At 37.6% G+C, this 14,692-nt stretch overlaps 1 protein-coding gene across 50 annotated transcripts in view; it reads left to right on the forward strand.

Annotated features, from left to right (window-relative positions):
• The window catches only part of PUM1 (pumilio RNA binding family member 1), a 133,089-nt gene that overhangs the window by 45,525 nt on the left and 72,872 nt on the right, over positions 1-14,692 (forward strand). For all 50 annotated transcript variants that reach the window (XM_072750462.1, XM_072750447.1, XM_026014563.2 and 47 more), the window contains exon 3: positions 296-364. In XM_072750462.1, coding sequence (XP_072606563.1) covers positions 296-364 — 69 coding nt within the window. The remainder of the gene's footprint in view (positions 1-295; positions 365-14,692) is intronic.

Genomic DNA, 14,692 nt, shown 5'->3' on the forward strand with positions numbered 1-14,692 from the left:
TTTACTTATTAAAGTGTATGAGAAAGTTAATATAATTCTCTTGTGATGGAATATGTCTTTTCTTCTGGATTATGTATTTTTCACATTTTGAAAAAAAGGGATGGGAGGGGAGAAAACAGGGGTCATTGGCTCTGAACTCTGATAATTAAAGGTAAGTGAACGATTTAATGATTATTGTTACTGTCTTTGTGAATATCTGAAAGCAAATATAGAAAAGCCTTCAGTTGTGTTTACTGTGGATGTGAAATTCAAGATGCTAACTTGAAACTTTTCCCTTCTCTATTTTGAATGATAGGTACGTTCTATGGATGAGCTGAATCATGATTTTCAAGCACTTGCTCTGGAGGGAAGAGCGATGGGAGAGGTAAGTGAACCTGTGTGTCAGGAAAGTGGGACTGTTTTTAAGGGAAGTTTGGAGCTGTCTTTCATCAAATGTGTCTGAATCTAGTCTCCAGAAGTATGTGCTTGCTTTTCCTTGTTGCCATCCTCATGATAGGAATGGGTTATTGCAGAATTTTGCCAAAATGATCTCATTAGCTTTACCCTAATGTCTTAAAGACAAAACAAAGCAACCAAAACATGAACATTAATTGTTGATGATTATATTAACTAGTGACTTGTAATTTGAAGCTTTAAAATTCTACAAAATAATTTTGTTTGCATAAGATGTCCTTACTTTTGCCTCATTATCCTATTGCTAGGTTCTTTTTACAGTGGAAGGGAGTCTTAGATTGGCCGCTAATCAGAAAGAACATGTTGATAACGTATTTTTAGAGTAGTGCCATTTTCTGAGGATGTTGTTTAGAGCTCCATTATGAAAAGGAAGTTAGATTTCTGGTGAAATAATTCCAGAAGGTGGAGGGCTCAGTCAATCCTCCCTTACCTACATAGAATTAAGGAACAAGAATTTTGGTTTGTTCATAATGTCTAACGTTTGCAAGAACAAAATTTATTGCTATCCAAACATGGATAAGGAATATTGCCATAATTCTAAAAGAAATGGGAGTATAAGTACAGCTGACTTCTGGTGATTCTAGTTGTTGACCATAAGAATACATTGATGATAAGTAGAGCATATAGTTTGAATGAGTAGTCAGAGGTGTTCTAGGTTCTCAAGCTGGGGGCATTTGCTTGTGGTTCTCTTGTTTTGGAGATTAACTGGGTTTTCATCTGTTTTATTTTATGCACATCCAGTATTTAAAAGCTCCCACATCCATTTTAATGTTTTTTTAAAGGAGGGGAGAATAGCTGTATACTGGATTCTTTTTTATACCAATCATTAAATACATTTGTTCTTTGATTTAGCAAATATTCTTTGATCCAGGCACTGTGCTAGGTTCTGAGGATTCAAAGTTAAGATAATTCTTCTCCTGATTTGTAGCAAATATTCATTGACTACCTTTGTGGTCAGGCATTAGTTAAACTCTTTTGGTGTTTTACTTATGAGATTCTTGTTTCCTGTGTTAGAAGATTTTGTTTCCAACTTTGCTGAATCATCTTGTAGTCAGGGTCCCAGTGTCCTGTCATCTTGGGTTCTTGGGTTTTGGGCCTGTTCTTATTTTTCCCCTAGAGCTTTAAGAGAAGATAGGTGGCTTTATGTCTCCTGTACCTGCCTAATATCATTGAAACAGTGCAAAACAATAAACCTTATGTGGTTATTGGAGAAGAGATTTTTCTCAATTAACTTTTGGAGCAAAAGTTTCTTTGGAACAGAAAGTTAATAGTTGAATCAGATATTAAGTATAGAGGGGAAACCATGTTTATCTTGTGGTTTTAGCCTGTTCCACTCTCCTAAGAACCTAATCCCAGATTTTTTTTAAAAAAAGATTTTATTTATTTATTCATGAGAGGCACACACACACACACACACACACACACAGAGGCAGAAAGAGAAGCAGGCTCCATGCAGGGAGCCCGATGTGGGACTCGATCCCGGGTCTCCAGGATCAGGCCCTGGGCTGAAGGCGGTGCTAAATCGCTGAGCCACCCGGGCTGCCCCCCTAATCCCAGATTTAAAAATTAATTATACAAGGTATAATGCCTTTTGCTGTTTTGTACACAATACTTTATAATCTCTAAAGGCTTAAGTCTAATTGAAAAATAGTGAAAAGAATTGAATAGAAAGTAAATTTTATTTAATTGAAGACAGTATTTTTTATTTTTTTAAAAAATATTTTCTTAAAATTTTTTTATTTATTTATGATAGTCACAGAGAGAGAGAGAGAGAGAGGCAGAGACACAGGCAGAGGGAGAAGCAGGCTCCATGCACCGGGAGCCCGACATGGGATTCGATCCTGGGTCTCCAGGATCGCGCCCTGGGCCAAAGGCAGGCGCCAAACCGCTGCGCCACCCAGGGATCCCCGAAGACAGTATTTTTTAAATCATTTTTTCCTTCCAAAAATGCTTTTTCCTCCCACGGTTTCCAAACCTCACTTTTATTTTTGTTAGAAATACTATTTTTTTGGTATCCGAATATAATTCCTCAGACCTGGATGTAGACATATGTAGATAACCAAAGTATATTCCAGCAGTAATACAGTGTTATTGCTTCTTCATTCCTTATTATTTATTCATAGAGTAATGATAACTGCCATTTGCTACCATTTGCTGACCATATATTCCCCAGTGCTGAGGGGTTTGCATGCATTGTCTCATCAATAACTATGAGGATGGGTCTGTTATCCAGATAAAGAGGCTGAGATTTATGAATTAATTTGCCCAAGATCACATATGATGGAGCTTGGGATTCTGACCTGGCTTCCTTTCCAAAGCATGTTCCCTTAGAGTAAGTGAAGCTACTATTTATAAATAATTGATAGTAAAAATCCCATTTTGGTAAGCTGTATAAAAATTGATAGTTTGGGAGAGGATTTTAAAAAGATGCTTAATATGTGTCCCTCCCAAAATATAGATACTAAAGTTGTTTTTTGTTGTTGTTTTTTAATATATTTTATTTATTTATTAATGAGAGACACAGAGAGAGAGAGGAGGGCAGAGACACAGGCAGAGGGAGAAGCAGGCTCCATGCAGGGAGCCTGACATGGGACTTGATCCCGGGTCTCCAGGATCACGCCCTGGGCTGAAGGCGGTGCTAAACTGCTGAACCACCTAGGCTGCCCAGTAGTAAAGTTATTATTTTTTTAAAGCAAACTCTACCCCCGTTGTGGGGCTCAAGTACATGACTCCCAAGATCAAGAGTCACAAACTCTACTATCTGAGCCAGCCAGGTGCTCCTATTTTTGAATTTTATTTATTTTTAAAGATTTTATTCATGAGACACAGAGAAGCAGAGATGTATGCAGATGGAGAAGCAGGCTCCTCGCAGGGAGTTCGATGCAGGACTCGATCCCAGAACCGGGATCATGCCCTGAGCCCAAGGCAGAGGCTCAACTGCTGAGCCACCCAGGCATCCCTTACTTACTTACTTACTTGCTAATTTATTTATGTTTTTAAAAAGATTTTATTTATTTATTTATCAGAGAGGTTGAGAGAGAGAGAGAGAGAGAGAGGCAGAGACACAGGCAGAGGGAGAAGCAGGCTCCATACAGCAAGCCTGACGTGGGACTCAATCCTGGGACTCCAGGAGCACGCTCTGGGCTGAAGGCAGCGCTAAACCCCTGAGCCACCTGGGCTGCCCTATTTTGTTTTTTAGAAGATTTCATTCATTTATTTATTTTAGAGAGAGAGAGAGAGGGAGAGAGAGTGCGAGCTAGGGCAATAGCAGAGAGGGAGGGACAGGCGGACTCAGTGCTGAGCATGGATCCTGTGACCTTGAGATCATGACCTGAAATCAATCAATAAATGATTGAGCCACCCAGGCATCCCATTGGTGCCCCTATTTTTTTTTTTTTTAAAGCATAATCTACTGTTTAGGCACAAAGGAGAAAAACTTAGAGTGAGGCTTCTGTACTCAAGGAGCTCTGTAGGTAGTTAAGGAAGCAGTAAATACACATGGCAACAGAAAGAATGCAAGTGTTTTCTATGTATGGTTCATGTTTAGAGAAGGGAGTGATCAGTATTAACTGGACTAGTTTGTGATTACTTGAGTGGAAGAATGTAAGACTTGGGGAACATTTTCTGGTTTAGTTAGGGTCTGCAGGGGTCCAGGATGGGAGAAGTTTTTAAAGATTTATTTATTTGAGAAAGAGAGAAAGCAGGAGCTGGGGAAGGGGCAGAGGGAGAGAGAGAACATCCTTAAGTGGACTCCCCACTGAGTCTGGAACAGGTTGCAGGGCTCTATCCTAGGACCCTGACATGATGACCTCAGCTGAAACCAGGAGTCAGATGTTTGAGAGCCACTCAGTGGTTTCCTGAGGGGTTGGTTTTTTTTTTTTTTTTTTTGGCAGTATTATAAGGGAGAATGTCAAAAGAGAAATGAAGAAATAATAAGATTTTATAATAAAGCACAGCTTCTAATTAGTTTAACATCATTAAATTTCTTTCCCTCTCTGGGAGAGGGGTTGTGTATGAATATAGTCTACCCATATAAACACTAAAATTTGAAGTAAATTGTATTGACTTTTCAGCCAGGCATAGAGTATTTTTGCTGCACTTACTACATGTGTATTGGTGTGGGTATGTATGGTGCTCAAGCTTGTGTGAGTCCTCATGGTAAGCAATACCTGTGTCAAGAATGTGTGAATCTTTAGAATTGAAAGAGAATTGGCTCTATTCAGAGTAATTGATTTTTAGTGAAGTTAGTGCTACTTGGCTCTTGTTAGACATTTTTTCATCAAAGCCAATACTAGACTCAGTGTTGCTTTGCAAAATTTAGAGCATTTCTTAGTTGAAATCTTGCTAAGAAATGGCTACTTAAGACATCACCTCAAACCTTGCTGGTTGTCTGAAGTACCATTGTTCTTAGCTGAGGGTTCACAACACAAGTGCTTTACTTGCCTTTTGTTCTAGAAAATCAACATAAGAAGGAAGGTATTAAAATGTTTTAGGAGTAAGGCCAGAAATTCTTTTCAAATATTTCAGCTACTATCTTGGCTGGCCACTCATTCAGCTTAAAGTTGTAGGACTGAAAAGTTTAAAGGCACATCTTGGAGCAGCTTTAAAAATTTACATATGAAAAGATGAGTCTGTTAGTTGAGTATTCAAGGGTGTATCTTTGTAGTACTGGGGAAGGCTCACTAACCTTGGGTTACTGGACTTGGTTTCTACATTGATTTGGTATAGGATCTTGTTGGATTTATTTGCTGTTACCTATAGGAGGGCAGCAGTGTTATTACTTTCTGTGTCCTAAAAAAGGATGGATTTGCCAAGGGGAGAGCTGTTGACAGAAAAGGCACCTTACTCTGCATAATTGTTTTTTTTTTTTAACTTAAAAGCTGAGGACTTTTTCTGTTTAAGATTCCTTAATGTTTTATATGTAGAAAACTTGATGACTTTCAGGGATATTAAGATAGTAGTGATTATTTCAGGAATAAATGGAATGTATTTAGATATGTGGCCTTCATCTTTGTTTTAGAAAACTGAAGCATAGAAAAACTTACAATAGACAAGTTTGTAAACCTGAGGAAGGAGATCTGGCAAATGCTCTTGTATGTGGAGACATAATGAATCCTATCACATTCCCTGGAAGTAGAATAAGGTGAGATATGTTTAAAATATAGCTGTAGATTCTCGTTAGACATTACATAGGAATTCTATCTGTAAGTTAAAATAGCAGAATGGCTAGTAGAGGGAGGAATTTGGTAGTGATTTGGAGAGTTGGAGAGCTGGAAAGCTGTTCACCCAAAGAAGGATGTAACTTGGCCGGATAAAGCTGTCTCTGGACCAGAACCCTGAAGCCACAGTCCAGCCTTGGCTCAGATGTTCATCCTATTTGGATTTTGCTTTTTTCCATCTGTAAGACAGAGATATTGGACTAGTTTCCCAGGACCCTTTCAAGTCTAAGATTTTGGAGTTAGCCCTTATTTCTATATCTTTAGAAAGATGGAAAAGGGGAATAGTTCCACTTTCTCTAGGATATGCTAGAGGGCGTCTAAAAGGTGTCTTTTTAGAGTGACTTCGCCCTTGTGATGTAGAGGTTCTGAAACTTTTCACTCAGTTTTCTAAGTGTCTCATTCACCAGTCTACAGCTATCTACGGCACTTCTGAAATGTCTGTCCCTAAGGGTTCACGGGTGTTAATTCTGAAATTAGGGCAAGTGGAAACCCGATGTGGATACCAAGTCTGTTAAAATCTTTTCAACATCTTACCATCATGGTAAACAGAATGGCTCATAGACTTGAAGGCTTTTTGGGTAGCTAAAAGTACTTCTAGGATTTTAGCCCAGGAAGAGCTACCTTACAATGGCGGTTTCTTAGAACTAGAGTCCCATAGAGTAATGCATTCGACTCCAAAATGTATTGAATTTTGGAAAGGAGATATATTGTCTGCCAGCCAAATCTTGCATACATTCTTCCAGAAGAGAAGAAAAACTAATAAAGCATTTGATGTGTTAATATACGAATTCCTGACCAAACAGTGTAATGAGTCCTTTCTACCCCAAAATGTAGCTTCGAGTATGGATAGGAATGGTAAATCTGCCTAGTTCCTTTAACCTTGTATTAGTACCATTTGGTTGTTGGGCATTTTGGGTATCTTGCTGTTGAAATTTTTACTTCAGAGAAAACATAGCTAGCCAGACCAAGTGACCTGGAGTAACAAGATCTTAGTGCATAACTTTCCTGTAGTAGATTAATGACATATGTGTTTGAGATGAAGTGACCTTTTTAAGAATATTGTTTGGGGGAAGTTTCTGGGATCCAGAATAATTTGGGGATTGGGCATTTTGAAGAACAAGAAAGAAGAAAGTATCTTCTAACCTTGAGAATGTAGATGCATCTGACATTTGGAACCTGGTTTTCAGTTGTCTCATGACTTTGATACCTGTTTGGAACCCCACTCATTCTAATATCTGCCTTCTATCCTGTACTGCAATGACTGGACAGACTTAGCATTGTTCTGTCTTGCAGTGCTTGAATGCAGTAAAACATGCTCCTTTGCAGCAGGACATAGCTTATTCCACATACTGCTTAGTCCATCTTCATTTTTCCCCCATTTATCCTCCTCTGGCTAAAATGTGCCTACTCTTTTCATCAACATCACTATGCTTAATTCGAAGGTAAGCCAACTAAAGAACTACATACAGTAATGCATTAGCACTTTTCAAGATACTTTGGCATTGATTTTATTGCCTATATGAACCTCCCAACAGATTTTTTGGAGATATTTCTACCTTTTTTTTACATGAGAAAAATGAGTCCTAAGGTCAAGTGACTAAGTCATGAGTATCAAGATGTGGATTTGACTCCCAAGTTCTATTTTGTTAGGCTTGGGAATGATAGCTGCAATATATTGAACATTTATTTTCCAGGTACTATGCTAACCACTTCATATACATTACAGTCTTCATGGTGGTCCTGCAATGTTTATGATGCCTTTTTATAGCCCAGGCAAAAAGGGATTAGAGAGGTTAACATGATCATGAACCATCTATTTGAATTCATATCTCTGTCACTTCAAATCTTGGGTTTTCTGTTATTTCTGCATGTCCACAGTCTGCCCATTATTTAAAATCTTAACTTCAGTGATCAGGTCTTCTATAAAATCTTTTTTGCTCTAACCAGAAGTTATGGAGAGGAATTTAAGCAGCAAGTTTTTTTGTGTCAGTCTTATGGCTCTAGTTTATTTTCTATGTAGTGATTTGTGTAAATGTGTTCTATTTCCTTGCACGTAAGTTTGTTTAGAGCAGGGGCTTCAGCCAGTTACTACTTTGTAAATATTGGGTGCTTAATATATTGTGTTGAATGAATCTTACAAATAAATACTTTTTTTTCTAAGCATGGATTCCTCCTTATTTTCTCATTTACTCCAGAAGTTGATATTGCCCTCCCTGCAAGGGATCTTAGTTCAATTCAGTAAATATTTATTGCTTGTATTCTTTATTCAGATTACTTTTCCATCCTGAGGGATGTGGGGTTATGAAGGGGAGGATGAGGACCTGACAAAACTGAAAAGTCTCTATTCATTCACCCTTTTTTGCATATTTTTATATTTTCAAAACTATTTGATTATTTTGCAAAGAGTAGTACGTAAGATGAATAGTAAATCAGCAGTGCTGTTACCATCCAAGTTGAATCCGAGTTGATTTATTATAAAGGATCTTTTGTTTAATATAGTTGTAACTAGATCAATGGGATACTTTCTCTGGGCCATCTGCTGGGGCATGGAAATACCCTCATTATATGTACACAACCAGATAGAATAGTGTTTAGCAAAGAGGAATTACTTTTGTGATTTTTCTTGGTCAAGTGTGTATTAAACAGTATTCTGTGTAATTCTCTCTTCTTTACTGTTATTTCGCTGATGAGGAACCAGAGTTAACCAAAGTTAATCTGTTGTCTCTTAATTAATTAATTAATTAATGCAATCTGTGATACTCATTAAAGCCAAGGATGTAGAGGAAGTAGTCTATTTTCTGTATTGGTCTTCCTGGTATACAAAGTAGCCATATCTATGAAATTTTCATCTCCTGGAGTGCATGAAAAAGGGAACTTGTCCATATCTGGCACACTGAGACCTTTGTCTTGTCAATTTAATAATTAAAAATGCCCTGAAGCTGACTGGGTGTGTGGGTGGGTTTAATTATTTGCTCCCATCTTGAGGCAAAAGACTCTTTCTCCTCTCTTAGTTGAGCTGTTTCCTGCTTTGCGGATATGAGGTGGGTAGGTCATAAAGCAATGTTGAGGTTTTCATGGTTCATGAACTTTACAGGTTTCCTAAGTGCCGTGGAGGCTTACCTTTTGTACATTGGGCTCTTGGATATTCTTGCAGGAATCACTTACATAATTTAGACCTAGTATAACATGAATGTGGTTATGTTATAGGTCAAACCATATAGTTATATGTAGAAAAACAAATGACTTTTTTTTTAAGTTTATTATTTATTCATGAGAGACACACAGAGAGGCAGAGACATAGGCAGAAGGAGAAGCAGGCTCCCTCCAGGGAGCCTGATGTGGAACTCGATCCCAGGACCCTGGGATCACGACCTGAGCCAAAGACAAATGCTCAACTTCTGAGCCACCCAGGCGTCCCCCCCCCCCCCCCCCCCCCAAAAATGACCTTATTTGCAGGTAACCTGTAGGTAGCCAAGATAACATAGTCCTCTGCTCCTTTAGCATGCTCTTCCTTTATCCTGCAGAAAAGCCTAGTTCACTCTGGCACTTCTTCATTTTCTGAACATAGTTTGTTGTCAGTTTATCAAGTTTTATAAGATGGCAGAGAAAAGAGGTCTCTTTTGGCCCTATTCCAGTAACTTAAAGGGGGAAAGTATAAAGAATTTGACTTCAGTGGATTGGGAAAGGAATATGTGGTGAGAAAGGACTGCTGTGGAGCTTACCCCAGGGTATTTGATCACAAAAGAACATGGAGATTGAGCTGCTAACAGTATCTCTGAATTTTTTTATGTAGCTGTTACCACTGTCTTGTGTGTCTCATGTCCTAGATGAAGTTGTTCACAGTGATTGTGTTTTCTATGTGGTCAAGAACCACTGAGCTCCTTTGAAGAGGGTACACTGTGGAGTTAGCAGTTGTCGGTGAACTGACTGCAAATCTGTCTAACCTGTAGTTGTCCTAAAATTTCAGATCTACCAAATTCTTCTTATGGCTACTTAATTGGTCTTTTTTGTTCATACGGTTCCCCAGCAACCCACCGTGGATCTTCAGGACAACGTTAAAATTAGTGCAAAATCTAGACTTTGCACTCAGTTGACTCTACAGAATAGATTACTGATTAAAAGAATTGCAGTGATAGACTTGCTTATGCATACTTAATGACTTCATTCTTGATTGTTAAAATGGGCTATGAATCCTCATTTTTGAAATTATGTAGGTTTTTTTTTTTTATGCTTTGAAAGCTGAGAGAGACATCTAAGCAGACATTTGTACCTTCCTTGCCCATTTCCACAGGTCCCCTCTCTTAATGTTTCATGCCTAATTACTGCAGTGACCTCTTTGCTTAGCCTCCCCATGTCTGTTTAGCTTTCCCACACCCCATTTTACGGAGGAATGTCAGATTAATTTTATGAACTGAATTTTTACAATGTTACTTCCTGTTGCTGCCTATTGGATTAAGAGTCCAACGTTTTGGTGCTCCAGGAATCCTCACTGGTCACTAGACTAGTTGCCTTTTCCACCTCTCCTTACTGCTTCCCTGTGTCACTGGCTAGACTCCTTTCTTCTTGGTGGGCACTGCCCTACTTGCTTTTCTTTCCTTCTTTCTGTCTAAGCTCTTTGTGGAGAGTCCTTCCCACTCTCCTCTCTGAACTCTCTCCTTCCTGTACAGCAGTCCTGACCAGTCCGATCACCAGGGTAATGTTCCTTTCTTCATCCGAAGTAGGTCCTCAAGTACACTATCAGTGTGCTTATCTTAAAATGAATGCCTTCTAGCTATATCAGTTTCATTCCTGATAGGTTTTTCTTTTTAAGAAGTTTTTTCTTTGGGCAAAGAGTGTCTTTTACTACTTTTATTTCTAATTTCTGGTAGTGCCTCTACAGACTGTACATTTTCGGGGTCTGTTCAAGTAATACTTTACATTTTGACATCAGTACTTCAGATGCTGAAACTCTTGAAATTTTTCAGTAGCCAGAAAAGCAGTAGCGATTTTCCAGATGTGGGAGAGAATGTCAAATTTTCCCTCATTGGCCAGGCTTAAGTGATTTGTATCATTCCATCCTTAGCAGTGGAAGTGTTGCTAAAGACGTTAGATATAACTATTTTTTTTTTTAAGATATAACTATTGACAGTGTTTATGAAAAGTGTTTAATAGCTGAAAAATATTTTTAAAAAACCTGTTAATTTTATATACTGCATAATTATAATTATGCAAAGTATTTTTTTAAATTTTTTTTAAATTTTTATTTATTTATGATAGTCACAGAGAGAGAGAGAGGCATAGACACAGGCGGAGGGAGAAGCAGGCTCCATGCACCAGGAGCCCAATGTGGGATTCGATCCCGTGTCTCCAGGATTGTGCCCCGGGCCAAAGGCAGGCGCCAAACCACTGCGCCACCCAGGGTTCCCTAATTATGCAAAGTATTAAACTTTTCTTTTTTAAAAGGAGTACATTAGATTTCAATTGAGGGAGATATTTACTTAAGAGACCATTAATGTGGAAATTTGTTTTCATTAGTGAGCATCTTGACACCTAGATGAACAGCTTAAGCAATAATTACTAGGTGCCAGGTTCTGAATCTGCCAGTAGAAAAATGTGAAAAAATTGTAGCAAATATTGGTTCTTTGGGTTTATTTTATTTTATTATTTTATTTTAATTTAATTTAATTTAATTTTGATTTGAATGAAATGAAGCAGAGTAAAGGTGTTTTAACATTTAAAAATAATCTTTATAAGTATTGCCTAGCTGTTTAAAAAAATGCAGGGCACGTCCTTAATTAGTAGATATATAAACGGAAGTGTGAATTGAGAAGATCCTATTCCTTAAACTTTGAAGAGAAAATAAAAATTCAAACACCACCTTCTTTATACTTACTTTTAATTAAGAAAGTAACTGGCTTATGATTAAATCTTTGAACATGTTCAACATTTCTTACGTAGACTACAGTTTTCAGAGTGGATTAGATGTTATTATCTGCTTGCTTAGAAATATTTGAAACATATGGTCTGAGCTCTCTCCTTAAAATTGCCACTGATTTTGTTAATGTGAAATTAGGTTGAAGTGCAACTGTGTCTGCTTAAGAGAAGGTGTCTTATTTGTAAGAAATTCCATACTACTATAATCTCAGTTTTATTTATTAGAAAATAAATTCTAAATCATAGAAGTATATTATATTTTGTAACAAGTCATTCATAATGCCACCACACTAATAAGCATCTATTTCAGTTTTTAGTTTTCTTTACAATTTTGATTCAAAAGGGAAGGGTGCACAAGGAGAAGCAGTCTTTTACACATGCAATTTTGTATTTTTCCTTTAAAAGTTAGTGATCTTTCATAAACATTCTGTATAGTCATTGTGGCTGTTTGGGTGAGCTTGCATTATAGTACCACAGCTACCTAGGTGGACATTTACCTTCTCCCAATGTTTTTGCCCATAGACTTTGAATGTAGAGTTTTTTTTCCTTTTGAATTGTCTTTTTACTGTTGTGTTGAGATAAATTATCGGGAACGAATGTGACTCTTGATGTATGTGTTTTCTAAACTCCAAAAGAATTGTCCTAAAAGTGAATGGGTGTATACCTTAAAAAAAAAAAAAGTCCTAAAAAAAAAGTCCTATAAAGTATATTGATGTATGCTTTTATATTTAAGCTGTTTCTTGTTAAAGCTTTTTAAATGACTTGTGAGTGTAGTTCATAGTATTTATGAAAGCATTTTGTGTATTTGATATCACAGTAATCCTTTATGGTATGAGGGGGCTAAGTAGAACCCCTAGGGCATTAGGATTTTGAGAAGGGATTTCTGAAAATTACACAGTTGTCATATATCAGAACTCTGCCTAGAAGGTGTGATTGTCAGTGGTTACCAGCTATATATTTTATTTCAGGCAGTTCTGAGTTTCTTTCTTTGAGTTCATGTCAAATTCTTCTAATGCAGTAAGAATGTAATCAGAATATGTACTAAGAGATTCAGAAATTTGGGTGGGGGGCAGTGCTGTATCTTATCACCTGGGTAAAATAATACCAGGTATTTGCTGCATTGGTTACATTCCAGTGATGAAACTAAGCTTGTGTTGGAAGATTGCATTGCCAGGTAACATGATCAAACCTGATCATGCCTGCAGGGCTGTAGCATGCATCCCTGTGAATAGTACTCCTTAGGAAGCCTATATCTGCTCTGAGAGATAGCTCTATGCAGTCTATGTTGAGTGTGTGAGCAGTTACCTGCTATTTTATTCCTCTTGAGTACAGTACTTGCTGTAGTGTGCATTTAGGATTGAGATCAGAAAACATCACTGGTACTTTCCTGTGCAAATATTAGTAGTGATGGTGTGGTCAGACAAGTCCAGGCCTTAATAATCCTCTTGCCTCTTTATTTCTGCAAAACTGTAATCATGGCTCTTCTTTTGTTATGGCTCTTAATTTTACAGGATTTATGCTGAAGTGGCCTGGGTGATGGTGTGCTCACAACTGCTAGCTGAGTACCTAGGAGCATTTCATTGGCTAGCCATTAGTAGTGCTCTTAAGTCATAGTAGCAGCTGGTTTTCTGAGTGATTGCTCAGAGCTCAGCATTCTACTGTTTTTTAACAGAGATTTCATTTAATGTTCACTACAGTTCATTTTATAGTAAGAAAACTGAGGCCGAGAGGGGTTAAATTCTGAGTTGGGATTTAAAATCAGTTTGGTTTTAAAAATGATTTCAGAGCACTGGCATATGTTTTACTGCTACTTTATTTCTTAAAATAAGAATCCCTTTATTGTCTCCACATCTGTTTAAAGGGCTCTTAGTGGGCGTTAATGTTGTGATTGATAGTGCAAGTGTGGCTTTGGGTATTGTCTCTTTTGTTAGATAATAAAAGAGAAAAGGTGTTTCCAAGCAAAATTTAGAGGCTTTCTCAGTGGCTAACATTGCTTGTAAACCAGTGCTTGGTTTCTCTCTTGTTCTCCAGAAGCCTCATGAATAAGCTTACTGATTTCTTTAACTTTCTATACCTCTTTTCAAGCTGAGATAAATAGTGTTGTGTCTTTTTCCCAGAGATTTGAGAACTGACACTATTGAGGGTTGGGGCAATTAGGAATACCATTTAATGGAATAATACAGGGAAGAGTACAAGGTCTGTTGTATAGCTGGGGAGGATGCTGGGATTCCCCAAGTCCTGGTTCTCAGTTTGTAGGTCTTGCAAGGGATTTTGATCACTAATTAAGAGGTGGTTAGATTATGGGATTGATCTACACTAAACAGAACCACAAGAGACTTCTGTATGAAAACCAAAATGTAGTTTATTAATTTATGATGGGAAATAATAACTCAAGTGGACAGGGTAATTGTGTTCAGTGATCAGCATGCTTGGTAACAGGAGGAAGCCAAGTTCTCCTAAGAAGTTTGCTTGCTAAGCAGAATCTGAGCCAAGGAAGTTACTTGGATGTTTTTAGTGGTTAGTGTAATCAGGCTGCTATCTAGCTTGTGCATTAATTGCTTTCATAAGGATAGACTAATTTGTGCATCATATGCCCTCTACGTAAATATGCCAACTGGGTCATACTACCTCCATCTGACTCCCTGGGTCTCTTTTTGCTTTTGTTGGACCCATTCCTAATTTCATTTATCTTCCTTTAGAATCTCATCAGTCTTTTAATCCTCTTATTGTCTAATCTTTCTTTAAAGTAAATTTTGTAAACTTCTGCTATGATCTGTTCTTTTTGGTCCTGTCAAAGAACAATTTTTTTTTTCCAAGTTCTTGATGGGGTAAGCAGGAATTGTCTTTTCATACAATAGTTGGATTTACACTTTTGGTGATTGGATTTAGGTGTGGCTTGAGTGAAGATTTGGCAACTCCAGGTGTTGACTGATGCCAGTGGGTTGGAGAACCAGTATGTTTTAGCCAGTACTGTATAGAGATTTTACTTCCAGAGAGGTTGCTATTGAATTTGAAATAACAATTGGATACTCATCATCACTTTGCTTTATTTTTTAATTCAGTAGATTATAGCTTCTTTTACTATGATCAGATTTGAACAGTTAATG

The sequence above is a fragment of the Vulpes vulpes genome, chromosome 2 (genome assembly GCF_048418805.1).
Source record: "Vulpes vulpes isolate BD-2025 chromosome 2, VulVul3, whole genome shotgun sequence".
Lineage (NCBI taxonomy): Eukaryota > Metazoa > Chordata > Mammalia > Carnivora > Canidae > Vulpes > Vulpes vulpes.